We start from the raw sequence: 11,969 nt of genomic DNA, 5'->3' as shown, positions 1-11,969 counted from the left end.
TTTTTTTAAACCAAAGTTGATCCCGTGCGTCCGAGCGCACTGAACCCAGCACCAGCACTTCTGACTGTATCCATCCCATTTCCTGCACCAGCTTCCTGAGGGAGGCAGGGCCTGAGGAGCAGGCATGGGAAAGTTCGCCCTCCTTCTTCTCTCTCTTTTTTCCGATTACATCGATTCCGTTTTAAAAAGAAGACCGATACTAGCCGAGCAGTGTGGACCACCGCAGCGCGTAAAGAGCCTGGTGAAGCAGTGAGGAGAAGAACAAGGCTTCACGAGAGAGAAAGGTGAGGAGTCTCTAGAGTCATGAGAAAACAGTTGATTTACGTGACTAGGAGTATTTATTTTATTGGTGTAATTTCTCTGAGTGACATGCAGTGTGTTTGTTGTAGTTTCAATCCCCCAAAGTGTCTGAAAAACATTTCATCAGGTGTCTTTACATAAGTTCAGACTTTTCATTCATAGTTTGTCATTTTACTTTTAAAGTTCCAGTAAAACTTCTGTTGTATTGAATTTGTTTGTCAATTACTTTAGTTGATTACTTTTCAAATAAACACAATCTTATGATGTATATCATTGACATGTATGTACAATAAGTTATGTTATACTATAAGTTATATTATTTAAAATGCTTCAAATAATATCATATAACTAATTATATATGAATTTTTTTAAAAACCTATAGCCAATCAAATGACAATTAAACGTGATAATAGATAAAGGTGTTGAAAGAGCTAATATAACAGACGTTTTACAAGAATTATAAAAGTTTTAAGTTTAATGATCACCTTCTGCGATATGACAGTGAATTACTGTGTCTTTTAAAACTTAAAAAACGTCTGTTACATTAGCACAAATAAGTCTTTCAGTACTTTTTATTAGTGTCTAAATAAACATTGTGTCGTTATGTCTATTATTGGCATTTACTGTATAATACTACTTCCCTAGAAAAACATCAGCGAACTGTTGCTACAACAACAGCAAAGCAAACAATTAGTGATTGTTATGATGGTCAATGGTCATTACTGGACTTTCTTTAACAAACTGCAGTGTCTTATAAAACTTATTTTATAGCCTATATAAGTTTTTCAATCCTTTAAAAAAAATCTCAAGCCATATAGTAACGGTCAATAAAAAACCTAATGAGATTTATTTAAAAGTAATAATAAAAAGCCTACTGTGATTTAGTGTCTGTGACAATAGTCTTTGCTTGGTGATAGGATTTCATTGTGTTTAAAAGTGTTTATACATTATACTTAGCACTTAATGGTTTCATTTTAAACTATTTTTCATGTGAACTGGTATTCTTTGGTGTATTTTGAGGTGTTAAGAATAATCCTCAAGACTGGAGGAGAAGTGGATCAGTGTGGTTTAGATTGTATGATCCCTGTCAGTCCATTGTCCCGTCTCATCCTGTCAGAAAAGTTTTCTTTATCAGGGAGGGAAGTTTTTTTTTTCTCACAGGGGAAGAAATAACAGAAAAACATAAATAGTCTAAACAAACAGACAAATGTCACAGTAGTGCCTTGACTCCCCCAGACAGGATGTTTGTTCAGATGCATTTGTGTGCGTGCGCGTCCACATCAAGCTTCCCGACAAGCCACTGAGGGTGGCCGTTTGTCACTAAAAGTTTCCAACAACAGCGGCCTCAATATGTCATTAAAAGAGTTTATCATTTGAAGCTGCTTGAAGTCACTCATAAACCCACGTTTAAAAATAGAATGTATAAGATGTAAAAGTTTACAGGGGCCTCTCTTGGACTCACTTAATCCGGTTTGAGTGTGAACAGGGAAATTGTACAGTGTTTCCATTCATGTTGAACAACTTTAGTGGCATGTGGTTTTGTTTTAGTTCTTTTTAATGTGTAGGGGTTTTGTTTTTTCCCATCTTGATGATGCGGAGTTGGAGCCCACCCGAACATCAACAGCGCAGTGAGCTCATGGAAGAACTAATAGGAGCCTGCAGTAAAAGTCAGATGCATGTGTAGTATCAAAGTATAAAAGACGCCTTTATGTTGAATGGGTTGGAGAAGCTCATTTGCTGCTTATAGAAATAATGAGAAACTTGTGCGTTAGCAAATTTGTAGAGGAAACGAAATATACAGGTTAGGTTAAGCAGTGCATCCAAGCCAGTGTGTTCAGTGATGTGAATGGAAGGGTTGGGAATCTGAGTCCAATCACCTGACACAGCAGCTCCCAATTTGAACAAGCAGAAGAGAGTCTGACTGGATAGTCAGACTTTTGTTTGGTAACAGTTTGGTTCCATCAGGACAGACCTGACACTTGGTCACGAAAACAACCCACAATATTGTAAGAATGTTTTGATGAGCTATCGATGAAACTGTTTTTCCTATTTGAGCCTCAGGCCATTTTTTCTTATCTTTATTTAAAAGTGTGTTTTTTTTAGTTTGAGTCATTCAGATCTTGTAATGCACTTGTACTCAAGTTTTTGCTCGGCTTGTGCTCAAACTGTACACTTGCAATCAGATATTTGGTTGCTTAGATTTCCAGTGCTGGAGCTTCAGCTATTCTCCTATTGGTTGGGGAAATTTATGGCACAAAAACATCCAAGCACAGAAGAAAACATCCAAGAGCAGACGAGAATTTTGAGATAAGGAATTTCACACATGCACGAAGACATATACAAGAACTGTAGCTGAAAAAACACCCATGGTATAAATCCATAAAACATGATATTTTACATCCTTAGTTATATTGTACAAACATTTTTTTGTCAGCATTATTATTATCATCAAAAGTTAGATAAACTGTTTTCTAATTCTCTCTGAACTGTCCCATAGAAGCAGAGGATGTCCAGAGCTGACTGGTCTTTCCTGGAGAACCTGCTAGAGGACGGCCAAGAGTACTCGACAGGCATCGGCCGTATCTGGCTCACCGTGCTGTTCCTATTTCGGATGCTGGTACTGGGAGCTGCTGCTGAATCTGCTTGGGATGATGAGCAGGCCGACTTCATCTGCAACACGCGGCAACCTGGCTGCACTCCCGTGTGCTACGACAAAGCCTTCCCTATTTCCCACTTTCGCTACTTTGTCCTCCAAGTCATCTTCGTGTCCACGCCGACCGTCTTCTACTTCGGATATGTGGCTATAAGGGCCGGGAAGGACAAGAAAAAAGAGGAAGAGGGTGGTGGAAGTAAGAGAGGAGAAGGGAGCAATAAGAATGTGATTAAAGACAGTGTCGAGGAGAAGGAGAAGGAGAAACAAGAGGATGGAAGGAAAGGCAGAAAAGCTGAAAAGGCTACTCCTAAGGCCCCAAAACTTAAAGGCAGAATGCTGTGTGCGTACACATTCAGCATCCTCACAAAAGTCCTCCTGGAGGCTGGCTTCATCGTGGGGCTGTGGATCCTCTACAACGGCTTCATCATAGAGGCAAAGTTTGTGTGCATAGCGTACCCCTGTCCTCACACCGTGGACTGCTTCGTCTCTAGGCCCACGGAGAAGACAATCTTCACCATCTACACTCAGGTGATCGCTACCCTCTCCCTGCTCCTTAACCTCTTTGAGCTCCTCCACCTCCTTCAGCTCACCATCTCCCACCAGCTGGAGAAGCGCTACTGTGCCCAGCGGCAAGACTACCTACCTCAGCCTGAGCAAGTACAAGCCGGACAAAAGACTCCAGAACTTCAGGCGGAGATGTCGCAGTCTTACACAGCAGGGGGTCACATCAGCCTCCCCATGCAGGGTGAGGCTTCATGCTTCTCCAAACCCTGTGAGAGCTACAGGGAGCTGCCGATAGAGGCGAGCTGGGGTCCCGGGGAAGCTGGGAGTGACTCGCTTCCTAGTTATGTAAACTGCATGGGCGCAATAAGGACGTCACATTCGCCAAGACCCCATTATAAAAATGAAGCTCATCACAAAGTGAAAAACACTGGGGGTGCCCATAAGGTCCATTCAAAGCTGAAGCATTATGTTTGATGCAGTCAGATGTTGTTTATGACTATGAAAGCTTTGTTTGGTTTCTTACTCTTGTTTTTCTTATTAGTGCTATCCTGCACATGACCCTTGGGTGTCAGGAGTGTGGGCCGAGAGCTCAAATAAGAGAGACATGAAGAAGAACAACTATTGCACTGTGAACCGCGATGCCTCAGAGGCAGGTAGACATTCAGCCAGAGATTCACCAGATAAACGAGGCTATTCAAAACATCTTGAGAATACTCCCCAAGGCGAAAACAATGAACACTTAGCTATGAGAAGTTTGCAGTCATAAGATGCCTTCAAATTACATTTAATGGCTTTTGGTGCTTGATGCGACAGTGGAAAAAAACACTGCAGTGGGGGGTCAGAGGGAAACCGTGTGAGTGTGTATGGGAGGGAATGCAGCAGAGGCAGATTTAAGCATATTCCTCTGAGATTTGCACTGTAACCCATGGAGCTGTGTGAAGCCCCCCTCTTTTCTCCCCACGGCTCTGTCCACACTGTGGAATGTTCTGGTCTCTGGGTCGTCACTCCAGCTCCCAAGAGGATAATGGCTGCATGGACGCAGGCACGCATGCATACCACATACACATACAATGTACTTTCCCCCTTTCACCCAGAGTTTTTTTGGACACTTGAGTTGGGGATGTGAAGTGGGAAGTCATGGGAATTCTGGCGTAGTGCATGAGTTATCATTTCTAGTTTCAGTGGTATTTTATTTATGGAGAAAGAAGGAGCGAGAGGACCACGGCATACATCATCACAGCAGCTGAATAATGGAGGGAAGGCGAGCTTCCAGTTTGAAAAGCAAACCTTTTAGCGAGCTTGATAGAATGAAGTTGTGACTGCACAGTGAATGGACTGAGAGAGGTAACGTGCGTCAGAAACGTGCAAATTCAACAACAGGAAATGACTAATTATGTGAAAACTGTATTTAATGTTTAAGCTGTTGTGAAAAAGTGTTAATATTTATTATTTTAAAAAATAAAGTGTAAACTACCATAAATGAATGATGGCACTGTCAATTTATCATTTAAGAATCACATATTCAGGAAATAAATCCCCCCATAAACAATCACCTACTGCAATGTTTGCAATCTATAAGAAGGGCTCTATGTGGTGATGGTTTTATTCTCTTCTCTTTCTGAATGTACGGATGAGATTTACATGAGGGGGAAAATGTCCCCCAAGTGTGCGTTGCTTCTTTTTCCTAGCTGTACAATTTCCACTCTCCAAATACTGTCACCATACGGAAGCAATAAATCACTCAGGGGAAGGCGCTTTGGGAATAATAGAAAGGCCAAGGTGTTGAGAAGTGGTTGAGCCTTGCAGAGTATCATAAGCATAACCTCCTGAGAAGGGAAAAATAGCTATGATTTAATGGCTGTTTTCAAATCCACAACTCTTGGTGGTAGAGAAGAAAGGCATCAATTATATGCCATCAAAGGTTCATACAAGGTGGAACAGCACTTTGTTCTGGTTCTGCTCGATGTCCCCTGGCCACAGCTGACACTGCTAACATCACTTTCTGTGGAGGGCAACTGATAGAATCCAGCACCTTCGACAAAGGTGCACGCCCAGTCTCCGAATGAACGTAGCTCTATGTCTTTCCAGAGATGTGGCTGCAACCCTCTGCAATACGGCACTCATTTCCAGCAATTCACAGAACTGTCTCCATGACGATAAGCAGTTATCTATGGCAGGAAAGAGGGTTTGTGGGAAATTTAGGTGAGGCAGGCTCTCATAAAGGAACTATGTGGAGCTAGCTAAAACCTGCTGAAAAGCAGAAATTAAAAAAGAATCAGATTGTATTTCTTTTGCAGCAGTTTTTATCTAAGTGTATTATGATTTAACAATAGGAAGACTATCTGAGTACTCAGAGAGGAATGTGTGTTTATTGTCGGCAGCCTCTCAGTGTGTCGAGGATAAATTGGCAGAGAGAACAATCCAAGCAGAGACTGCCGGAGCTGCCCAGTTCAATGCCTGTTCACGAGAACTTGGCTGGCATTCTCGTGCAGCCTTGTTATCTCAGTCCAAGTGGGAGGGAGGGATGCATGTGCGCTTGCGCGAATGCATCCATGTGACCGGTCATGTGTGTTTGCTCGCAAAAAAGCCAGGGGGGTCACGGAACAGATTGCACACTGTGACCCCATATCAGCCCTCTCGCTGCCAACCAAAGCCGGCAGCGGAACGGCGGAGCTCCCTTTTCTGCATCCATCTTCCTTACAGCCAATGGAGCCGGAGAAGCCCAGCGTCCTGCTCTGTTCTCTCTCTCTCTGAGTAAACTCTCACCTCCTGTTCACGGAAGCCAATATAAACCTCCAGGTTGAAAACAAATATGCTCCAACACTCGTTTTCCCTTTAGAGTCACTATCTGCCCTCCACTGAAACTGCAGCCCTTTTATCCAGCTCACTAAGTAGTGTGGATGCACAACAATAGGACATTTATATAATGTTCTTCCATTCACCAGTTTTATTACTATTATTACTTTATTATTATCTTAATGTCCAGACTTTCCCCCCAAATTCAAGGTAATACAATCAATCAGAGTTTTTGGAAGATTTGGAGAATTTAAAAAATGGACAGCAGAGATTTTTTTAGGCACGCTGAGCTAACGCGGAGTGGGGGTCATTTGCTGGAAAGACCCCAATGTGTGCAAAAGGTCATACTTAACAGTTATTCATCGAAACTGTGGGATCTGATGCCAGCATGACCACGTTTCCCAACATTGTTGAAGTCACTGCTGATTCATTTCCTCACTGTGTTGGTGCTGCTTATAAAACACAAAGATGTGTGGACACACACACACACACACACACACACACGCACAAGTTCTTAAGATTGTAAAGTCGTCATCAAACAAGGGACATCAAACAGGCTCCAGCAGGTCTTACATAAGGACAACCCATGAGTTGAAAAGCAACTCTCCCTAAGGTGAAATCTCAACTCAAATCCCTACACCCTGTGATGAAGCAATATATCATGTGATAATAGAAAAATCACCAAAATGCAAAGAGATCAGGCTCACGCTCAGGAAAAGGAGTAATAGGCATTATGTAATAATACGCATCTTTATTGCCTCCGCCAAGTAGGTTGTGTTTCACCCCTGTCCATTCGTTTGCTGTTTGAGTGGTTTGCTTGTTTGTCAGCAGGATTTTTGCAAAACCTCCCGAAGAGATTTCTGTGAAACTTGTTGGAAGGATGGCCAAGGGGATGGAGTGTGGAACTGGTCCAAGGGCAGAGGCATTTTTTGACATTTTCATCAATTTTACAGGGGATAATTCATGGATCTTGATTTAAAAGAAATATCAGGCATATTTAAGGGACTAATATCTGAGTGTGTTCAATTTTGGTGCAGCTTGATTCAATTTCAGGGAACTGGGCCTCGGTGGAGAAGGGCCATTCAAGTCTGGTTATGAAATTACGTCTATTGGGATACGAGATTGGTAAAAGGGAGCTCACTGTTTTCGTGCTTCCTGCCAGCTGCACTGCTGATGGCCCTGCGTATCTCTAGAAAGCCCCCTGAACAGGCAGAGAAGGCACACTCATCAAAATACACATGCAAAGTCAGGATTGACCAGCATGACCTACACACAAAGACTGTAAACAAGGTACGGACAAGGCCTAAAATAGCTCGCTACCGGATGAAGGAGGTTGTCAAAGTTATGCAATATCTCTATTTGGATGTAATTAGAAATAATTTATCTAGTGCAGCAAAGGCCACTTTCTAGGACTCATTGTTTGCGTTATGGAACGTGTGTTTGTGCGACAGGCATACGGTGTTGCATGTGCCAACTCCTTTTTGTTTCTCTCAACGAGCAAACACACAGTACAACCGCCCCTGTATCCATAACAATGTCACGTCCAATCATCCATTCCTTAATTTGGCCATTTGTGCTGCTCAACAAAAACAGCCACCAAATGCTTTGAGCACTCCCTAAATTTAAACCCTGGACAGGAAGTGGGTCTATATCTGTTTCCTGCTCCAGTATTGTGTCTCCCCAGGGATTGCTAACCCTGACAATGGAGCTGCAGTAGGCATTGTTGCATTGTTTTGTCCTGGCTCCCCTGTGTTTTGAAGCCCTAAAAGGAGCCTTAAAAAGGCCCTGTCACGTCAGGTCCAGGCATAGACCATTTCCACACAGCAGCCATTTTCCTCTGAAATACTTCCACTACTTTAACATTTAATGTGGGAAGCTCAAATGCTGCTTTGAAAAGAACGTTGTGCTGCTGTGACCCAGGTCAACACAGGTTGCTAACTGATCTGCAGCTGAAAAGACAATGGATAAGAAAATCTGGAGAGACATGGGGCCATGTTTCAAGGTTACTGACATATTTTGGGCCATGAGGGTCGTATTTATATTGAAATATCAATGCACATCTTGGACACATTTATTTAGGACTGTGTATAAAATAGACTGGAGCTATATAGCTATTATATCAAGCTATCAATGTAATGTTGTTTAACTGTTGTGTAATTTTACCCGACATAAGGAATATTCTGGTTGGAGCAGTAACAATATATCACATTGTGCTCATTGGAACATATTCCTCTATCCACACAGCATCAACACAAAGGTTTGTTTCAAAGCGCTTTAGCATTAGATAGAGTATATAGCATAAGATTACATGGAGAAGATCTTATATAAGTGGAGAAAAAAATGTCAGTGGGTTGTAATAAAATGTATATTTGTTTTTAGTTGTGATGATGATGTTGTGAACTATGAGTTTGTTTGCTTGTTGTTTACTGGACAGATGTGATAGAGAAGAACTCAGGGGATCATGTGAGGATTCACATTAGTTCTGGATGGTGTCATGAGAATAAAACAGCTGTTCTGTTTTTTATATTTAAGTGGGTGTGTCCAGGTTCAACAACTAGTGTGTAGCCTTAAATGTTGCTGCTGTAATGAATTGCAGAGCTCCTTTCCTTTCATAAGGGATGGTTCAATGTTTCCTTTACTAAAGGAGATAAGTTAGGAAGGAATGAAGCTCCTTAGCTCATTATTTAGAGAAGTTGAACAGCTCTTATTATGGAGGCTGCTGAAATACTTCCACTCACTTAGGGAAGGTTCCTAAGCAAAATGGACAGTTTGAACACACCCATGGTCCCATGTCCCTCGAGATTTTCTGTCTGATCAGTTGGGGACCTGAGAAATGAAAGCAGTTAGTCACATTCCCTGTGTTTATATTACGTATTGTGGATCACAGCAGTTCATTATTGTGTTCATAACAGCGTAAGAGCTTCCCACCCTGTGTGTGATGGGGTGAGGAACATGGTGTGAATATGGTCTATTGATTCTTAATGATGGAGAGAGTAGGACAGGTTATTGAGTCTGCAGGGAGGAGTGTGACAGAAATGTTAGAATAAGTAATAAATAGTAGATAAATCGTTTTTTAGAAGCTTCTGATGTCAGCCAGTTTTAAATTTCCAATTTATCTTCAATTCTTGTGTAATCTCCTGTAAGAATATACCTGTTAATGTTATTGTAAAGTGTTTAGTCTGAGTATGAGTTTGATAAACGGCAGTACCTGAACTCCAGGGTTTTGTGTATATGAGTGTACGTGTGTGTGTGTGTGTGTGGTTATTTAATAGGTGGAAGTGGTGCCCTTCCAACAGGCAGACAGCTCTATTGTTCCTGCAGCAGAGGGAACACCGTCTCCAGCCTGTCCGCTCAGGATGTTCGATTGGACCTTCTTAGAAAAAAAAAAGGAACAGGCAGCATCACCCACACCTATTATTCCCCATCATCCAGCGAGAACAATGGAACACCTCCTGACGTCCCACTCTTCCCATGAGCTTCGGAGTTTGGTTCCCACAGCATTGTCCAGTTGTGAGGAGCAAGGGCCATTGTTAAGACCACTAACCTCTCCTGTTGATTGTTTCCAGAAGGACACACACACACACACACACCTTTCACACACCTAAACACATCGCACTCCTTGATAACTCCCTCTCTGTGTAATTTAGCTGCAGACTCACCCCCCTACCTCTCCATCCTCACTAGTTTCAACTGGAAACTTCCACCAGCTTGAAGCAATTGCCGCTCTGCACACGCACAACCGGGGTCACTGGACTTGAGCAGGTCATTCCACTGATAGCAGGAGTACAAGCTGATGGCTGCCGATAGCGGAGCAGAATTTACCAGTCTGGAGCCAGTGTTAATCTGGGCCTCATAATCTTTTCCCCTGTTTCACTAACTGGCAGGGTAACGTAGCAGAACTTATCCTGGATCACAGGAAAGGTTACCATCCACTCAGAGAGGTTCTGGAGCACGGGAGAGATGAACCTTCCTGCTTCATTACTGAACACAGGAAAGGCTGCGGGACTGGAGTGAAAGTGTCAGCAAAGTAGTTATTATGAGTCCTTTGTAAGAGTTGTCACATCTTCCGAATCCAGGGACGATGGAAGTCAGTTAGAATTGGGGCTGCTGAAAAAAAAGCCTATGGAATAGATTAAATGCGATGGGACAGCATTCCTGATTTTAGCATTAAGTTGAATGGACAGCAACATTTTACAGCAGTTTTAGGATATTTTACACAACAACAGACAGCAAACAAACATTAACTTACTATATGTGTCAAAGCAGTGTAGCACTACATTCACCTATGGTCATTTCACATGATATGCAGGTTTGTGTATTTCTCAGAAGTTATGTCTTACATTATCTAGTCAGGCTGCACCACATGTACTGAATGTTGAAACTTGGTCAACTGGTCAAGAATTGAAGAAATTCACTAAAGGCAGATATCATGTTCAAGAGGCCAAAATGCCACCATGACCTTTGACTACGCAAATCTAACCAGTTGGACTGTGAGTCTAAGTGAACATTTCGAATTTGAAGGGATTCTCTTGAGGTCTATAGATTCTTATCAGTTCATCCTTGAGTCCGACTGAATGTTTGAACTGATTTGAGGAAATTCTCTCGAGGTTCAGTTGAGATGTTGTGTTCATGAGAGTGGGACAGACCAACTTTTAACCTTGCAGCTACAACCAGCTACAACCATTATCAGTGTGTGTGTGTGTGTGTGTGTGTGTGTGTGTGTTTGGGGGCTGTAGCCTCCATGGCACCTCTACCTCCAACATCCTTGCCAAAAACCCCTCCACCTTCAATCCCTGATTCTTCTTAAATTCTTATTAAAGCTCCTGTTACCACTTTAGTAGCAGTGCTGTGATAATGAGAACAATAACAGTTGTCTTGATTGAATATGTGGAAACTGTTCCCTCTTCCCCCTACAGGGAGGTCATGTTGGGTACAGGCACAACAGATCTCCATATTGTTTCAGCATCACAGTGTTCCAAGCAAACCATCATTTTAATCAGGATCTCAGTTCACCCAGGAAAGGTCGGCGGGCCTTCCAAGGTGAATCATGATTTTGTTGGACCGCTGTTTATTTCTGTGACATTACTGATGGACTGAGACTGAGTAGAGAGCTGCCCGTAAAAGGAGAAAGTCAATTTTAGCCACATGTTGTTCTACTGATGTCTTTATCAAAAGGAATGTTTTCACATGTGGTTGTTGTAGGTTTGGCTATAGTGGTTTGATGCAGTTCAAACTTGAGCCAGTTAAGCCCAACAGTGATCTTATTGTGCAATCTCACTGCAGCAATGCAAACAAAATAAATGATCTGTTTTTCAAACGTGGCTCAACTTATCCAGACTAACGTGTTGTTATCAGTACAAAGTGATTGCTATGATTCTCTTCTCAGCTAATTTGATTCTTTGGATAAATATATGTTCTCATTGCTCTGTCTCGTGGCTTCTTGCTTTCTCTTTCTCTGTTTCACGTCTGCCACACCCCTTCTAGGTACCAGGATCACCAACTCCTGATTCCCATTAGGTCGTCAGTGGAGCAGCGTATAAACCTCCCACAGCCCGTGTGCTTTCCTTTCAGTCCCTGAGAAAGCAGGTTGACGGACTGGTGTTGTTACTGTGCTTGTTAGTTTTGTGTCTTTCTTTGATTCTTTGATGTTGTAACTTTAATGGAGTCTGATAGAGGTTCGCTGCCATTTATGTTGCTCTAATTTTTCTCCTGTCAT

The 11,969-nt window shown here is 42.3% G+C and overlaps 1 protein-coding gene across 2 annotated transcripts; it reads left to right on the top strand.

Moving 5' to 3' along the window:
- The first annotated feature begins 152 nt into the window (after nt 1-152).
- On the top strand, nt 153-4,941 carry gja4 (gap junction protein alpha 4). 2 transcript variants are annotated; one of them, XM_020090385.2, is made up of 2 exons: nt 153-284; nt 2,798-4,941. In XM_020090385.2, the coding sequence occupies exon 2, from the start codon at nt 2,807-2,809 to the stop codon at nt 3,929-3,931; it is 1,125 nt and encodes a 374-aa protein (XP_019945944.2). In that variant the 5' UTR covers nt 153-284; nt 2,798-2,806; the 3' UTR covers nt 3,932-4,941. The 2 variants fall into 2 exon arrangements, with proteins under 2 accessions (XP_019945944.2, XP_019945945.2); XM_020090386.2 differs by having other exon boundaries at nt 170-284; nt 2,801-4,941.
- The last annotated feature ends 7,028 nt before the right edge of the window (nt 4,942-11,969 follow it).

This window comes from Paralichthys olivaceus, chromosome 20, assembly GCF_024713975.1.
Source record: "Paralichthys olivaceus isolate ysfri-2021 chromosome 20, ASM2471397v2, whole genome shotgun sequence".
In the NCBI taxonomy this organism is placed as follows: Eukaryota; Metazoa; Chordata; class Actinopteri; order Pleuronectiformes; family Paralichthyidae; genus Paralichthys; species Paralichthys olivaceus.
The sequence above is the reverse complement of the archived record's forward strand: the minus strand, read 5'-3'. Positions and strand labels throughout refer to the sequence as shown.

Bases quoted from the DNA above. Each gene is read 5' to 3' on its own strand.
- gja4 (XM_020090385.2), top strand. From the start codon at position 2,807: ATGTCCAGAGCTGACTGGTCTTTCCTGGAGAACCTGCTAGAGGACGGC.